General features: G+C 49.6%; 1 protein-coding gene across 1 annotated transcript in view; it reads right to left on the bottom strand.

Moving 5' to 3' along the window:
* Positions 1–18,616, bottom strand: part of EPHB1 (EPH receptor B1) — a 458,872-nt gene that overhangs the window by 128,689 nt on the left and 311,567 nt on the right. The window contains exon 5 of the mRNA XM_058294989.2: positions 1,291–1,626. Within this exon, the coding sequence (XP_058150972.1) occupies positions 1,291–1,626 (336 nt within the window). The remainder of the gene's footprint in view (positions 1–1,290; positions 1,627–18,616) is intronic.

The raw sequence follows: 18,616 nt of genomic DNA, 5'->3' as shown, positions 1-18,616 counted from the left end.
GCGCTCGCAGCCGCGGCGCAGCCATCTGGACAGCCATGCTCCCCGACAACACCTTTTTTTCCTCTCAGTTCTGACAGCTTAAACCCAAGAATCATCTGCCAGTGAAGATGCCTGATATTAAAAGAGACAGAAAGAGCCTGAGCATGGGGGGTGGGGTGTGTGTGTGTGTGTGTTGAGGAACAGAAAAGGAGAGAGAGCAGGAAAGAGGAGGTCGAGAAGGAGGAGAGAGAGTAGGAGAGAGCGGGAGCAAAGAGACACCCGGCTCCTGCTATTCCACTAAGAAGCTATCCTTTTAGAATCTGTTGATTTAAAAAAAACCATAATTCCTATTAAGATCATGGTCCATTGCCCCTGATGCACACTGCCTAGAGGAGGTGGGATGTTCCCACCTCCTCTAGCCTGGCATGCCCCGGGGTAGGGAGTGCTCACTTCTCCAACTCCTGCGGTATTCGCCGCACAGTATACAACACTTAGAACACACCACCTCGTGGTTTGTACCTTGTATCTCTGTCTTGTAAATTCTTCAGTTAATGAGTTCCATGAAATAACATGATGTCCTAGTGTCACTGCGTCCCTCACAGTGTCCAGTCCACAGCCTTGCACACGTAGATGTTAAACAATTGTTTCTTAATGATGAATGTATAAACTAGCGAATTGAGAGAGTGAGTGCCTGCATGAGCTGGTTAAATGGATGTAAAAATAAATGCATGGTTGCAAGAGGTGTGAAAAGGAAGAAAGGAAAGGTCAGACAAGTAAGGGACACAGAAAGTAAAGAGCAGAAAATGTGTTCTGAGCTGTGCGTGCCACAGGGATGTACTGGCTATCAAGAGAGATTCATTGCCACCCATCTGAGGTCTCTATAACAGTGAGCAAGCTATAAAGGAGATGGTATTCTTGAATTGCAAAACAATCTATGGCGGCAATATTGACTTTACTATATGATTTCTAACTATTTTCTTTCTTTGGGTATTTCTATTAAAGCAGCATTTGTGTTCCCATTCGCAAGGTCTTACAGTGCTTTCAGCCTCCCACTTACTCATGCATCCATTTATCTGTCCATCCACTTACCCACCTACCCATCCATCCATCCACCCACCTACCCCCATCCATCCATCCATCCATCCATCCATCCATCCATCCATCCTTCCCTCCCTCCCTCCTTGCAACAGTATTTGTTGAGCCCCATCTGGACGTGGAGTGGGTGCAGCTGCAGGTTTGTTCCTGCACAGAGGTAGACAAATAGCTGCCCAGACAGACAGACAGAAGGAGCTCAGAAGCCTCCAGACTCACCAGCTTGGTTTGTGGTGATGTTGACAGAGACATGCTGTGGGGGGAAGGGACTCTTGCTGGAGACGCCGTTGACGGCCTGGATGTCGAAAGTGTAGGGAGTGTGTGCCCACAGGCTGCTGATAGAGACGCGGCACTCCGTGAGGCCCAGCTGCCTGGGCACAAACTCCACGTTGTCGTCACAGCGGGAGCAGCTCCGGCGGTCCGCTCGGCACTTCTTGCAGATGATGTTGTAGGTCACGTCATCCCGGCCACCCGTCTCCCGCGGCGGGTGCCACTCCAGGACGATGGATGTCTCGTTGACGACAGAGATGACGTTGCGGGGACCCGAGGGGACGCCTGTGGGGAGATGAAGGACCCCGTGAGGCTGGGTGGAAGCTCCCTCGTTTGGTCTCTCTCCATCTGCTTTGGGTACATGCCCACCCTCCTCACGTACCCCCACCGCCATGCCTCCTCCAACACCAGGTCTCCACGTTGCCATTCATCCCAAGAAAAAAAAAATGGCGGCCAGAGATGACACGCCGTTCTAAACTGTCCTTTCAAGTGTCACCACTGAGGCTTTCCTTCTTTTAATTGTGTGCAAAGGGCAAGAAGGGTTCAGGGACCTGGGTTCAAGTGCTGACTTTGCAGCTTCCTAGCTGTTTGGCCTTGGGCAGGTTACAGCCTGGTGTGGTGGCTGAGAGCATGAGCCTGGGAGCCTGGACTTCAGTCTGGGCTCTCCCATGCCCGAGTTACCTGACCTAGGGCAAGGTGTCTAACCTCCCTGCGCCTCTGTCATTTTATCTGTAAAACAGGGATAATATCAGTGAGTGAGTCATGGGGTTTTAATAGGGCTAAATACATCAGTGTATGTAAAGCAAACACAATTCCTGGCATAAGCAGCTGTTAAATGAAAGGTAGTAAGTTTGTGCCTGGATATCTAGGAGTGGACAGGCCTCTGTGACCTTCAGGGTCCCCTGCTCCGTCAGTCTAGGTTCTGTGGTTCTGTGTTTCCAGCCAGGACAAGAACCCCTTGGGAGGTGATGTCCCCCCACCTACGCAGCACAGTGGGCTGCTTGGCTGGATGGCGGGCATGGAGAAGCTCATCTGTCACCTACCTCAGCTCACCAACTGGACATTTATGGCTCCTTGGGAGAGATGTTGGGTGTAAGCTTACACCCTTCCCCTCTCTGGCCTCTCTCCCTCTCTTCCCTAGGAGAGGAGATGAATCTGACTGCCAGGACTGGGAGGAGGCCCTGAGGACAGGCTGTCCATGCGCAGTGCACGATCTTTCCTCCACATCTGGTCCTGCCTGTGTCACACTCGCCAAGCAGTTCCTGCCTCCTGATTTTGGAGGCTGGCAGCTGTCTTGTTCCTCTGTCTCAGAGCAAGAAGAATATCAGAGGAGGAAAAAAAAATTGGGGGGAGTGGATGTGGCTTAAGCGGTTGAGCCCCTGCTTCCCACATGGGAGGACCCAGGTTCAGTCCCCGATGCCTCCTAAAAACAAAAACAAACAGGAAGAGGATTTGGCTCAACTGGATAGAGCATCCAGCTACCTATGGGATGTCCAGGGTTCAAATCCAGAGCCTCCTGACCTGTGTGGTAAGCTGGCCCATGCGCAGTGCTGATGCATGCAAGGAATGCTGTGCCACGCAGGGGTGTCCCCTGCATAGGAGAGACCCATGTGGAAGAAGTGCACCCTGCAAGGAGAGCCGCCCTGCGCGAAAAAAGCGCAGCCTGCCCGGGAGTGGTGCTGCACACACAAAGAGCTGATGCAGCAAGATGACACAACAAAAAGAGAAACATGATTCCTGGTGCTGCTGACAAAAATGCCAAGCAGACACAGAAGAACACATAGTGAATGGACACAGAGAACAGACAACTGGGGGGTGGGGGGGGGGGGGAGAAATAAAAAAATAAAATAAAATAAAAAAACAATAAATCTTTATAAACGAACAACAAGTGAACAAATGGAAAAACCAACACAGGATAGCCAATGTGGCTCGGTGGTTGAGCGCCAGCTTTCCACATACTAGGTTCTGGGTTCAATCCCCGGCCCCAGTATATCAAAAAAAATTTTTTTTTAATTGGGAAGACCCTTTTGTTCTTAGGACTAAGCCACATTCTCCAACCAATTTTAGCATTAATAAAAATATATGTGTATCAGACCTTTACTGAGTTCTCATGTCCTTTCTGAGTTAGTACAGAACTCAGGGGTTGAGGCATGTGAGCAAATCCTCAACAGTCCCGAAAGTTGAGAGGCATATCCTACCATTCTGCCCCAAATCTCCCACAGTGTGGGATCTGTGTGGTGCGTGCGTGGTGGCACGGGTACTCCCCTGCAGGCCAGGCCGCCAGAGCACAGGGAGAGGTGGAAACCCACACGGCACAAGCTCGGGGCGTGAAGACGAGGGGTGGAGCTGGGTGCGGGAGGGGAGCCCTCCACCATTTTTGATGCCCATGCCCTGAGAAAGGCATCAGAGAGTGTTCCGGCCATTCGTTGGCAGCTTTGCATGCACTGCCTCATCTAATCATCCCACAAAACCCATCGGGAAGATACAATTCTTAACTCAGTTTTGCAGAAAAGGAAACTGAAGCCTAGAAAGAGGACGGCTCGATCAGATCTGAAGCAGTATGGAAAGCCGCACCTGCCCGGTTCCCAAGCCCACATTCTTAACTGTAGCCCAGGGCTTCCGGCTGGTGGAACAGGCTGTCTTAGGGGATCCTGCTCAGGGGAAGGCTGTCCCCAACCTGACTCACAATGACACATTCCTCCAGTCGCTGGTCAAATCTATTCATGGACTTTAAACGCCCCAGGAGAACCGAGGACTGGGCCAGACTGGCTGCTCTGGACAGGCTCCTGCACAGCCGCCAGGCTCACGGGGGGTCAGTGAGGGGCCCTCTTCCCTCCGGACGGCACAGACTATGGCTGCTCTTCACCATCTGGCAAAGGCTGAAGCGCCTCGTTGCAAAACTCTGGAAAGCCTGGCCCTTCGTGGGAGCGTAGAACGTTGCTGGGCACCTGGAGATTAAGATGGAGAGCCTCCTCCCCAAGCCCAGGCCACAGCCTCTAGTTCCCAAGACCGAGCCTCGCAGATGCTCGAGGTTTAGCTGCTGGAGATGTCTCCTTTCCAGAGCCCTCCCCGCCGCTTGTAAACGGCGGGCGAGCCGGAGCAGCCGCTCCGCGTAGTAACACATTCAGAATTCACGCACGTGACCATCGCCAGCTGAAGGAGGACACGTGTGGAGTGGTTCATGCTGGAGACAGGAATCAAATGCCAACACACAAAACGAGGGAATAACAACAAGGTCAGGGGGCGCCGGGGACGGGCTGTGTGTTGAATCAGTCACCAGCAAGCAGCTTGCGCAGAAAGCAAATATGAAATCGGAGTCTATTAAAACGTGAAAGAAAACCAGTGCTGTACTCTATATAAAGCCTGGGCTAGAGCCCAACTTTCATGTACGCTGGTGACACGGCAGAATTCACGAAACGTTTTCACCGAGGGCTTGCAAACAGCGTTCAAGAATTCCCCACCCATCTGCCGGAGATACACATCCATCTCTCCTCAAGTCGGTTCATAGCTAGTCCTGGGGGCGGTGGCAGCCCGTCTCAGGCGGGCTCTCCCTGGGCTGGGTCGGCCTCGCCTCGGACTCACAATTCATTCACGTCCGTATTGTTCAATGTCTGTCCTGCACATGTCCCTCTGCTTCAGAATGATGAGACTCAGGCCCCAAGCGCCCAGCGGTCCACACCACTTGTCTCGTTTCTGCAGGAGCCAGCATCACCCACAGGCCACTGTTTTTCCTCTTCATAACAAACACATGTATTGAATGGCTGCTGTATGCTAAGCGTGGGGCCAAGCTTTTAAAACTTTATCTTTTCCATCCTCAGGGCATCCTGAGCCTACCACTCAGGAGGGCAGAGCCAAGTATGGGCCAGGAGAGGGCCTGCCCATCCCTCCAGCCTGGGGAGACGTCCCTCCTTCAGTGCTGGCTTCTCTCCCGCCTCCAGCGTCTCAGCTTAACCACGTGTAAGGCTTTCTTATTTTAAAACCCAAACACCTTCACCTGGCATCTCTCTTCCCTGGGCACCTTCTCAGCTTTACTCTCCAGCGACGCTTTCCCAAAGAGGAGTTCACGCTTGCTGTTTTGACATCCTCCCTGCTCAGCCACCTGCAGGCTGATGCCTTCCCAACGCCTCGGCCAGGCTGCTCTCCCTTGGCCTCCTCCTCGACAATCCCAGGGAAGGCAGTTCTAGCCCTTGTCTTCCTTGCCCCTGTGCCGTCACCAGCCGGGTCCTGGGGGTCACAGCCCTGTCTGGCCCCGCAGACTTTCCATCACCACTGTTCATCAATTCCTCAGATTGCTCCCTCCCTCTTTATCCCCACTGCCATTCCTCAGAATTTGGGGCCCTGTCGATTCTCCTGCCTTCATGCAAAAGCCTGCAAATTCATTCTCCAACGTTGTTTTTGCATCTGTCCAATCTGCTGTCTTCTGCCAGGGTGTGAGTTCTAAAATACACATGGGTGATAGTGTCCCTCTGCTCAAACGTCTCTGACTTCCAATTTCCCGACATGTTTGCCCTCCTTTCCAAGGCGTTCAAGGCAGCGGCAGCAAGGACCCACTGCTTATGGCCTGGAGGCGTGAGAGCCTCTGATGAGATGAAGGGGGCGAGTCCTGTCCCGTCCCCGAGCCAGGGGTGCCCACGACACCCGGGGAAGCCCAGCCTGGCCGGCGCTGCTCCTCGCCTGTTCATGTCCTCTGTGGGCAGTGGGTTTCCAGGAAGGGTCTTTTTAAACCGTTTATGTGGGAAAAGCCTGCATATAAAGCAACCACCCGCCCCCTCTCATCCACAGGGGCATTTCGGGGCAAATGTGTCTGCCCTGCAGCCCTGGAAGCAGGCCCGTGCCCGTGGTGGTTGAGCCCAGGACTGAGCAATCTGAATCCTTTTCCTCCAAGGGGCAGGGACATGTGTTCAGGACTTTCCCCCGGGCAGTGGCTCTGCTGTGTGTCCTTCCCCACTGGCCTACTCAAGGCAGGGACAGGTCTCCATCTCAGAGCTCGACCCGTGGGCTGGGCACGGGGCGCACCTGGGCGGAGGTGGCCTGAGTCTGGGCCACAAGCAATGACTGGGACCCCATTCACGACTCATTCATTCATTCACTCATTCCTTTCACAAGTACTCTGTGCATCATCGTACGCACCAGGGAGAAAGAAAAACCAAGACAGGGAAGCTTCTGCTCTTATGGAACTTCCATTCTGGTGAAAGACAACTGACAAGAAAGAATAGACACAGAGATAAATGAGACGATTTCCGGTAAGGACAAGCGCTACGAAATAGAACAGCCCTGAGGTCCAGGCTGCCTCCTGACAAAGCTGAGCTCCTCTCCTTTTCCCGGGGCCCAGTGTCTGACTGGCTGAACCGAGGACGGTCTCAGGTGCCCGTGAGCCATCGTCCTGATGACAAAGGCCTGCTCCTGCGGGCGGGGCGTTCGGCCTCTTTTGTCTAACGAAGAGCGCAGCCGGAGTGGCTTTGCACTCGGGATATCTCAGCCCAGTGGAAGGTGCCGGCGCCCCTGCCCTACCCACCCAGGCCGTGTTTATAGGCCGGGGGCCCTGACTACTTGCCCAGAGTCAGGCCCCCCACAATAACACTGAGAAGGAGACCAGTGGGAGCAGCAAAACAAAAACGTGAGAAGGACGTGCGAGAGGGAGCAAGAAAACCTGCTGCCGTCAGCAGAAGTCCAGAGGAAGTGGACAGCAGGGCCCGCCGGGCGCTGGCCCCGCCCCCTGCTCTGTGCCTGCCTCCTCCTTCCTCTTAGTTACACACAGACGGGCTCTTCGAAGCCTCTCTGATCTGCTGCCCCGGTTACCATGGACAACGCATTCTGTTAAAAGGGCTAAGGACATCCAGTCCTTTACCGGACAGGAGAAGTGCCGAGGGAGGGGCTTCAGCTGGGGTGTCCTGGGCTATGGGGACGGGTCTCCAATGTTCCCTGAAACCAACTAATGAACCCCCTAAATAGGAAGGCCACCAGGTTAAAAAATACTGTTTAGCTGGTGGACTCTGAGAAGGTGAACTGCTAAGTCTTAAATTTCTCATCCAAAAAGTGGTCAGTCTGAGGAGTTAATGAGATAATATGCCAGAGAATTGATCTATGTGGCCAGTACACAGAGGAACTCAGCAAACATCGGCTTCTGTTTGTAGTGGTATTGTGATTGCTAGGTCATCTGGAACCCTGGCCCGTTCATGCATTGGAGACGGATCTAACTCGGCCACTCTTTCCTTAAGCAGAAATCCCACACCCAGACCTGTGGTGAGCACTGTGAAAGCCATGGAGACATGGAGGTTACAGCCCAGGCGTTAGGGACCTAGGTACTTATTAGTGAGGTAAATCTCCCATACCCAAGGAGTACTCAGAATTGTGAACACATATAGTTAAGGGTCAAAGTGAGCAATACAGGCACAAAGAATTACAGATGTTTGGCACAATGGTAAGATTATGTGTAGATCAAATACATTCAGAGATGACGTCTGGGGTCCTGCCCACAGCTAGGAGCTACGCTTGGGGAGAAGCACCTTGGAGGCTCTCTGCTCCAATCTGTACCCTCCAGGTTGCCCAGCTCCTGCAAAGATATTCAGGAATGGGCAGAACCTAGCCTTGGGCATGGGGCTATGTGCTAAGAAATGGGTCCAGCTCCACGAAGCTGGTTGGGTTTATGGTCACCTATAAGACCGTGTTCAGCACCTTCACTCTTACAGCCAACTGCCCTCTACTCAGCTTTCCATTAGGAAATGAGACACAGTCTGGGAATGAGTCAGGAGGACATTTGATACTCAAGATTCCTAAGTATTTTGAGACAAGAGGACGCAGAGATATATGTTCTCGTGGCTGAAAAATGTCAAGATCATAGTTTGGGAAAATGACTGCATGCTCCAGAATAGACCGAGAGTTAAGAGAAGCTAGAAAGGGACACCAAAATGACACCACGGGTAAGGGTGATGGGGAAAGGGTGGAGTGAGGGACAGGAAATCATGGGTGGGTTGGTGTAGGGTTTGTTCTCTAAAATGAGGGTTTTTCTAGGGCATTTCTTTATTCATTGCCCACTAAAGGGTGGCATAGTTATTTAAAAGAACCTATGTTAAGAGAGAATAAGGCTTCCTGGAGAAGGAGGAAAGGTTATTGAGATTTACAGGGAATTAGACAGGATCCAAGAGCAGAGGCAGATACGGAAATGGGGGGCTGTGGGGGTCTGAAGAGGACTTCTATGGGGACAAAATACGCAATAAACCAAGTCAGGCTGGTTGTTATATTCTTGTCCTAAATACACCATATGAGGCGGGAAAGCAGGATGGGTTGGAGGACAACATAAGCCAAGAGAGAAAGTATGTCAGAAATGTAGCAGAATTATCAAGTAAACACAAGGTCACTTTAATGTTCAGTTGAAGTTTCTTCTTTGGTAACTGGTTATTTGAAAACCACGTCAAACTCAAAACACTCTTTATTGCTCTCTAGCAATCATTTGTAGCCATGACACTGACAAGCTTAAGCTCAGATCTCTTTCTCTCCCTCTCTCCCTTCCAAGCAGCACATCAGTTCTTCTGTCATTCCCTCACCAGGTGCAGAATTCCTGGGAGCAGTTGAACAAGAATGGCCAGTGTCCTAGAGGAAAGGGCTGGGATGTGAGCCCCATGTTGGCTCAGGACCTTGGAGAGGGGCACCAGCCTGTATGTCCCCCACTCACTGAGGTTTCCTCGCTGGCAGTGGGGGAGCGCCTAAAGATTCTACATCAGGCCAAATAACACCAGGATAACAGAGGGAAGTGTGGGCAGGGATTGTCAGGTATTATCATAGTGAAGGGGGATGGTATGGGCTGTTTGAGGCCATATAAGGAAACCAAGAGTAAGTTATATCAGGGAACTGGTGGAAAGTGGTGGCATCAAAGTGATTTTCCTCTCAATAGTGGAAGTTTGAAGCACCTGGGCTTTTTGGAGAAAACCGACCCAGGAGCGTCTACAATTTTTGAGTGATGAGCACCAGACATTTGGAACATTGTTTGGCTCCATATGGCAGTGGTGATGTCTGAAGTTCTGAGATGTCCCTTTCAAAGACAGGAGCTTTGAAAAGGAGGCAGCAGGGGCTAGAAGGCTGATTAACGTCTGCCCCATTACAAGCTCAGGCACCCTGCTTCCTCGCCTCAAAATGCAGGATGTCTCAGAACCAGGGCGCCCCTGGGGCAAGGAGGACTGTGTTTTCAATGCTGGGGAAACCATGTTGCTTCACTTTTTCTAGTAGCCATGTGAACATAATCCTCCCATGGACAACTTTATGCCACCTTTAGAACTGGATTAAAATGAAACCCTGGGATAGCTCCCTAGGAATAGAAGATCTCAGATCTTCAGGTTCAAACTGAGCTGAGTTCAATCCTGGGTCTTTGGCAGAAACTCTCTAAGCCTTAGTTTGCTCATGGGTAAAATTAGGCTGATAACTGCAACCCTTTGGAGTTCTGTAAAGGATGACTAATTGAGCCATTTAAATGAAGGGTTAGAACAGAGCTTGACACTCCAGTAACAGTTGTTTTGCATTTATATTCGTTACTACATTACCACAATTCAAATGCAACAATACAGACAAACCTCCTGCCTTCTTGGAGCTTATATTTCAGTAGGGGAGCCGAAGAATACTTCAACAATTAAATAAATGTATAATATGGGCAGTGGTAAGACTCTGGCAATAAATAGAGCAGGACAAGGAGAGGCAGAATGATGGGGGTAGAAAAGGAAGCACTCTTGGAGGAGAGGCCATTAGGGCAAGACCTGAATGTGGTGGGACAGGGACTAAAGGCAGATAAACAGGGGGCGTGTTCTCCAAACCAAGGGACCAGCAAATTCAAGGGAATGCGTTTGGCTTGCGGAGAATCAAGGAGGCAGAATGGCTGCTGTGCAATTACTAAAATGAGGCCAGAAAGATAGTGGGGGAGGCAGAATATGCAGGGTATGGCCACAGGCTGCTGGGAATCTTACTCTGAGTGAGATGGGAGCCGTGGGAGGGCTCTGAGCAGAGCGATGACACGCTCGGGCACCTTGTAGTATCACACTAGCTGCCTTGTACAGTACAGGCTGGAAGGGGATAAGCGTGGGAGCAGGAGGACCAAGTAGAAGGTCACAGCAGTCATCCGGGTGACAGATCACGGTAGCTTGGACCAGGGTGACAACGGAGGAAGGGGTGAGAAGAGGTCAGATGCTGGATATTTCTTTGACCATCTCTGAAAAGAACAGTCTTTTTTCTCAGACATTATGCTACTAATTTATCTCCATATCTCTGAGACATTATTATCCCCACTTAAATGGATAATGAATAATGGGAAACTGAGGACCACAGAGGCTAAATGGTTTGTCTGCAGTTAGTCATTAGCGCGGGTGGGCCTTCCTCACAGGTGTGCCCGTTCACGTGAGTACTGCCTCTTGGTGGTCAGAGTCTGCTGGGTGCTGAAAGGACTCCCTGGTCTGCAGGCCGGGTTGGGAGTCTGTGCACTGGCTTCCTGGGAGCAGACGCTGTACCATCGGCACGGCCGCCAGGAGGCTATGACTGTGATTTGGTGGAACTTTAAAGCCACTGTGTGAATGTCTAACATCAGGTCCTTTCCCATGAGATTTCTACAGGGGGCATCTGAAAGAGCCAAAGTGTCTTTGATTTCCACTTCCATGGAGCTCTGTATGAAGTTTGAATTTTGTTTTAATAAGAAACCATGTAATCCCCAAATCCTCCACACTGAGGAACGAACAAACATAAGGCAGGGAGTGCAACTGTGGGCTAAAGGAGACTTATTACTCTAGCAATGGAACACCGTGTATCATTGACATAAAGGCAGTGTTCACCAGAGGTTCTGGGGGGAGGGAGAGGGAAGAATTGGTGTAACATGGGGCATTTGGGGACATTGGAATTGTCCTGCATAACATTGTGAGGATGCAGACCATTATACATTTTGTCAAAATCCATAAGATTGAGTGGGGCAAAGCATAAACTACAATGTAAACTGTAGTCCGTGGGTAGTAGCAGTGCTTCAGTATGTGTTCGTCAACTGTAACAAATGTAGCACACTAATGAAGGATGTTGTTAATGTGGGAAAGTGTGGGAGGGAGAGGAGTGGGGTATATGGAAATCCCTCTATATCTTTGAGTTATCACTTATGTAATCTAAAGCTTCTTTTAAAGAAATTTAAAAAAAAGAAACCCTACATGCAAAGTATTATCTTGGGTATTTCTATGCATTGCTTAATGACATCTCATCTTCCCAACACCCTCTGAAGTAGGAACTATTATCCTCATTTTGCACATAAGGAAACTATAGCTTGGAGATATTAACTTGCCCAAGTCATGCAGCTGGCGAGTAGTGGAACCAAGGTTTGAGAGCAGATCTGGCCGGTTCCAAAGCCCACCCTTAACAACTCTTCACCCTGAGGGAAGGCACCTAAGGGCATAGGGTACAGGCATGATGCAAATGCAGCAGGGTGGTAGGGGCAGCAGGTGGCCTCTCTTGGAGGCGAGAAGCTCTTGCTCCAACTTCCCTGTAGAAAGGGAAAGCCTCTGGTTTCAGGCCTGTGCTGAGCCAGCCTGCACGTGTTGCTCATTAGGGTCCTGGAGACACTGGGCCCGTACTCAGGCAATTCTCCTAATCATAACAGTTGGTAATAAGAAGAAATGATTAGTCAAAACAAGGAGGGACCCTGCTGAGAGGGATTTCGGGAGCATCAAAGAACCCAGTGTTACACATCTCACTAAACACTGATGTTTGGAGAAAGTACTTTTTGTTTCTCCTGCTTCGATGAAGCTAATTGTCTGGGAGGGAGGGAGTGGACTCCATTTTCTGGGAGAAGAGGCAGCCCCCCCCTGTGGTCCGAGCCGGGTTTCCTCGGGGCTGCCGAGGCCCTGGGAGGTCCCCGCAGCCTGGGGGACGCAGGTCTCTGAGGAGGAACATGCTTTCAGCCACCCTCTCGGGTTATCGTCTGCGATTCAGAAGGCCGAATCTCCTATTTGTGGCCCACGGTGGGGCCAAAGAGAGGGAATCTTTGACATCACCCCCTGGAAATCACTCAAGGTCAAGGCAAGCTAGAAGCCATGTCATCTTAAAGACCTGGCCTTTGAGGCCCCTTTCCTAGCCCAGAAGGAGGCTCAGAGGTCTTCTCCAGTGGGGAAGATGCTCTGGGACCCTCACGTGGAGCACTGGGGGCTGGCGCCCGGCTTGTGGCCATTTGCTCTTAATTAGGTCACTGACGCTCTTGGAGCATAGCTTTTCATTGGTTCTTGACTGTGACTGCCCCATCTTATTTACCAAGGCACGACTAGGGGCCAGCGCTGCCCGTGAGGCCATGAAAAGATGCACATGTCTACCCAAGGGTGGCTGCACAGCTGCACAGCCGCTGCCCAAGCCACAGAGCTCCAGGGTTGGCAGGGACGCATCCCCCTGGGACTGCAGAGGGAAAACACTGCACTACAGGGGCTTGGAGAGGACTTGCCTCTTCAAGTCACGGGAGATTCACGCGGCAGGATGAATGTTGATGAATTCAGCATACTTTGGTGCTATCTACATGCATAATGGACTGCCTAGCCCAGGTACAGAGGAATCCCTGTCCATCTCTTCACCTCCTAGAAGGGAAATGGGAATCAGGTGCACACCACACCATGAATGAAAAAAGACAATGTCCAGGGGAGCGGCTGTAGCTCAGTGGCTGAGCACCTGCTTCCCATGTATGAGGTCCTGGGTTCAATACCCGGTACCTCCTAAAAAAAAAGAGAGACATTGTTAAAACATTTGCCCGTAAGGACCTCTGAGGCAGGAGGGGTGCCTTCTTGCATGGGTCTGCCTGAGGCCCCAAGAAAACCTCCTCCAAAGGATCTCCCAGACCTGTATGCCTCTCCAGATTGGGACATTCCTAGGCCCTGCTCATGCTATCCCTGGCCCAGGCAGGCTCCCCGCAGCTCTTGCTACCGAAAGATCAATGCCCTAGGCCACTCTGTGCCAGGGAAGACTCTAGGGCATTGCTGTCACTGCAGGCAACATTCCAAGGCAGTCGGCTTTCCTGAAGCCAAGCACTTCAGGTCTCCTGCAGAGATCTTTATTCTAGAGTCATTTCTAATTGACGCAAACATGGACCCTGAACCACCCCAAGCTACCCATTTGATGTAGCATGTCCTGATGCAGCTCAGAACCCAGTAATTCCTTCTCTGTAGGTGGAACTGTGCAGACCAAGAGCTCGACACAAATTCAGGGAGAGAGCACTGATGCTGTGCATCTGGAGATCTGATGGGTAGCCACTGGACTGAGGCCCATCAGGGACGAGGGTCCCGCCGATGATGGAAGCCTGGCAGGGGAGAGCATCTCAGCTCAGCAGAGCCCCCGCTCAGGAGTGAGGGACTCTGGCTGGTCCCACACAGCACACAGCCCACCGTGACCTCCCAGATGCTAGGCACCGATGAGGGAAGGGTACTGGCCTTACAAAGTGTCTTCTAGAAGAAGACAAGCATCTTGACCAGATTGGACATGCACCTGCACAGCTGGGATGGGGCCTTCAGGCTGATGCAGGTGCAGCAATCTGCCCCCCACCGTCCCCTGGGAGAGGGGTCCTGCGACTCCACAGTTGTTCAGGAGTGTCGGAGAGTCTCCTTTATGATGAAAGAATTTTTTCTGGTTGTCTTAATTAACCATCTTTATAGAGCCTATAAATCAGAATGGAATCAAGATAACAGTTGGGAAGAGATTTGGGTTAAATACTCATGGATTATTCATTCAATTTGCCTTGGAATACACAGAAGTATCTTCCAGGCACTGGCTCATGCAATTTTAAAAGAGACATGTACTACCTTGCTCAAGAGCCACAGAAAAAAAGGCCCAGGTTCCAAAGACAACAATTCAAGGCCAAGGGAATGAAAAGAGAAGTGACAAAAGGTAAGTATACTTCCCAGGGAGGTGCATTTCCTCTATGATCAAGTCCTGATACTCTGATGCTTCATAAACACATTAATTCTTGGAATGGGAAGAACCTTGGAGGTCACTTATGTGCTCTGGTGGGAAATGGCCTCCACGTCCCCCTACATGGGTGGCCAGCATCTGTTTGAACCCTCCGGTAAAGAAAGCTCACTATTCCTACTTTCAGAGAGTCCTCTATTAGCCATAACCATAATCTGTTTGAAAATATAATGAAAGGAATAAGCACATTCACAATAGCCACAAAGCCCATGAAATAAATCTCGCATGCTTGTGTAATCCCTATATGGCACCAACTATAAAGCTTTGCTGAGGGCACAAAAGAAGATTTGAAGGCCATGTTTCCAGATGGAAAGACTCAATATTGCAAAGATGATAGTCTCCCCAAAGTAATCCATGATTCCACAGCAACCCCAATCCCAACCTAATACAATTGGTTAATGAAAGCCAATTCCAAATTGAAAAACGTTTGAGAATAGGCAACAAATTTTTGGAAATGAAAAACATGTAGAGACTTGGTTTGCCAATCACTGAAACACACTATAATACTTCTATCTTGAGAATGGCTTAGAACTGGTGCCAGAAGAGACAAATCAATCAGTGGGAAAGAATAAAGGTAAACATGTACAGGAATTTAGTATATAATAAAAATCATTTCACTGAAAAGTAGAGGCAATGGACACTATTTTTAATAAAATACATAAGAATACCTAGATCACATCCAATACAAAAATAAATTCCAGGTGAAGTAAAGAGATAAACATAAACACCATAGAAATAATTAAAATAAAACAATGGAGTGTTTTTTCAAATTAGAGGGGGAAAGACATTCACAAAACCTAGGAAAAAAGTCAAGACACAAATTCTCAAAAGTGGAGAGAAAAGATTTATCAGACCTGAATTCATAAAATTAAATACCTATATATGACAAAAAACTGACCCATAAACAGAGTTAAAAATAAGTGGAGGATTCTGGGCAGGGTGTCTAGAAATCAATTTTAAAAAATGGAAACAGGGAAAAGCTTATGAATAGACAATTCCCATAAGATAAAATAAATTGGCCAATAAATATATGAAAACTACATACCTATAATCAGGGAAATTTTAAAAATGATTAGGAGATCTAATTGGCAAAAATAAAAAATCTTGATAACACCCAGTTGGGTCAGTGAATGGGGAAACAAGCAGTTTTATACACTCCTACCAGGTTTGTAGGCTGGTCAAGTCCTGTGGAAAAGCACTCTGATAATATCAATGGGCTTTCTGAGTGTATGCACCCAGTAATCCAGCAATTCTCTTTCTAGTGAATTGCCTCCATGAACAGAAGCACATGTGCCTGAAGGTATGTCTAAGTAAGTTCATGGTAGTGTTGTTTTTAACAGTGAAATTCTGGAGTCAACCTGAAGGCCCCTGGAGGCCTGGATAACTCAGTAGGCATGGCTGGTGCCCATCCCATCCAATTCTCCTCTCTTCCCCAGTCTCACAGAGGATGCATTTCCCATCCACCTTGCGTCGAGAGCATGCAATGAGTTCTAGCCCATGGATTGCCAACCTTTGCACAGGGAGCATCTCCACTAATTTGGTGCCAGGCCATTTGAGAGGCAATTGTCCTTTCTGAACCCAGTCAGGCCTGGGTGGAAATCTGGGCTCTACCACTCACAAATGCGTGGCTTGGCAAGTCACTTAGCCTTTCCTCATTTACAAGAGAGTAGTAGCTATCTTACATTCTATGCATCTAAATGAGAAAATCCACATCAGGGACCTAGCACAATACCCAGCAGGTAGTAAGACCTTAATAAATGTTAGTTCTTGTTGTCAGGATCATGAGCTTTCGTTCCTGAGCTGGTCAGTTGTTGCAGGTGGGATGGAGCATCATGGCACTCAGCATGGCGATGGTTTTCTCAGCAGAGGCCCTCTTCCCAGAGGACCCGGTGTTTCACGGCCTGTCTTTTGCAGAGGGGTGCAGGCATAGGCATAGCTGACCTCAGCAGAGCTGCATGATAGGCCCTTCCCCTGAACGTGGGCACCAGCCCACCCTTACAGGGACAGAGACTCTTACTGTGCTCACGGTTCCCCCTTGCTGGCTGGCAGACAACATCTTCTTTTGGGGGACCGAGTGGGTCTCCATTTCTGTGCACTGAGCACTGGCAGGGCTTGGTGGTGACCATGGCTTACCACTGACCACTGTGCACTGGGCCCTCCATAGCCACCCACTTTCCATGCACGTCTAGCCCAGCAGAGTCAACCTCCACTAAATGTCATCTCACCACACAACTGCCATCCCAGTCTCACTCCAGATCACACCATGGAGCATCCTTTATTGCCATTTCCAAGGTGAGTAGTGCTCAGAGGTGGTCCAGAGCAGCCGTTCAAAAACCCAGCTTGGGCATCACTTGCAATTCTAAACCCATGGCTATGTGGAGGGGTCAGCACACCATTGCTATCATCACCCTGACTTTATACTCTACAAAAATGGGGTGGGGGTAGGGCACAGAAGTGACCTTCATGCTCAGTTGGCCTCTGGCTCTCTACTGTCAGCCTCTGTGAGACAAACCATCCCTCTTGAGGTGGCTTCCAAGGCAGGGCACTCATGATTGGTTGGAGGTGGCTGGTCTTTGGCACAGGCTGGAGTGAATCCTGGCCTTTCTGCCGATCAACTTCAGATGCAGCCTGCTCCTTCTCTTCAAAGTCATCCATGATCATTTATACTTTGGGAAATCCAGGCTTTAAATTCATAGCCAACTCCATTTCATAACAGTCCTCAGGTGCCTGGCTCTGATTTGGCACTTTCCAGCCAGCTGTATGGAAAGCCTCTCAGAAGACCAGACACAATTTCAAAATAAATCACTACAAAGTGCTAGCTTCCTGGTCCTTTGCTACACATCATTCGGAGAGTCCAAACTGATCATGAGATCCATTTCTGTCCACTTCATCCAACTTCCCACACAATTCAGAAACCCTCTTAGCAGGCATCACGAGCACCTCTGGTATACCACTAGCTACTGGACAATCACAATTTGCTCTAATAGCTGCTGGTTCTCCTTGGATGGGATTCATAATCCACCCATATACTAAATTGAAAGTGGCTTCCTTCTAAACTCATCTCTAATGACAGTCAGCAATAGCTGGGGTCTCTGGTCCTTATCACACTGAAGTAAATTCACAGCTATGCTTGTGGGTCTCGACTGGGGCTTCCATGAAGCATTTGCATGTTTTACATACAAGGAATTTGGAAGATCCCACTGTTGGTTTGGGAAAGGGTTGGCTGGTAGCAGATTTCCAATATGGCAGCTGGGGCATCAAAGACAGGGAATGAAAGATGGTCTAGAGCCTGCTAAGGAAAGACAGGAAGCAGTCAGTGTCTAGGAAATGGTCAAAAGCTGCAAGTTCAAATATGGGGTAAGACTTCGAGAAGAATGCAGATGAAAGGTGGGCCCCACCCAGGGGAATGTGGTTTAGGGAAGATTCTGAACTGACTTCTAGACAGGGTCACTGGTCAGTAACAGGAGTAGCTGCAGCTGGTGGATATGAGTTCCAGGTCTGATTGACAGTGGTGGCCTTGAGATGCTGGCTGGAGGTCTAGGAGTGAACTATATCCAAGACCCCATAATGGAACTTGGGCTTGGTCTCTGGCTATTCGAATTAGATCAGGGTCTGGTGCTAAGCTATCCTGGATGGTAGAGGGAAGAGTAGAGGAATCTGGGCATCTGGGGATACCTGTGAGGAGCTGGGGACCAAGATGGGACTCATGGACTATAAATAGAATTGAAATCCCCCTGTGAAAGGGTGGAGAAAAGGGAGTGATGGTGTCAGAATGTAGTCAACCTAGGGTGGTTCTCCAGAAGCATGAAAAACGCCCCATTTCCCTCTCTTTTGTTGTTTTCTATTTTGGATTTTACAATTTAGTTATGACTCAAGACTCACCTCTTAAATCCTATTCATAGCAATCACTGTAAGCACAATGTTTACTGAACATTTACTATAGCCGGGCTGGATTAGATATTTCGCATATGTCATTACAACCAATACTATAATAAACAATATCCTCAACCTTTGGGAAAGATACTGAGTTTCAGAAAGGCTAGGTAACCTACCCATGGCCACTCTGCGAGGGAGGCGTGGAGCCAGGTCAACGCTGGTCTGCCCAATCCCCAAGGCAAGGCTCTTTACACTCAGCTGTGTTGGACACCTAGTGTGTAAGGTCATGGAACAGGTTAAAAAAAAAGAAAACAGATTGGAATGTCAAAGAGCATCCAGTCTAGTGGACAGGAAAGAGCTCTGTACTTGATAAGCTCTAATCAGAGCACAATATTCACAGGGGAAGGGGTGAGATGCTGGTAGATGGTACAAAGCCACTTCTTCC

This window comes from Dasypus novemcinctus, chromosome 4, assembly GCF_030445035.2.
Source record: "Dasypus novemcinctus isolate mDasNov1 chromosome 4, mDasNov1.1.hap2, whole genome shotgun sequence".
Taxonomy (NCBI): Eukaryota; Metazoa; Chordata; class Mammalia; order Cingulata; family Dasypodidae; genus Dasypus; species Dasypus novemcinctus.
The sequence above is the reverse complement of the archived record's forward strand: the minus strand, read 5'-3'. Positions and strand labels throughout refer to the sequence as shown.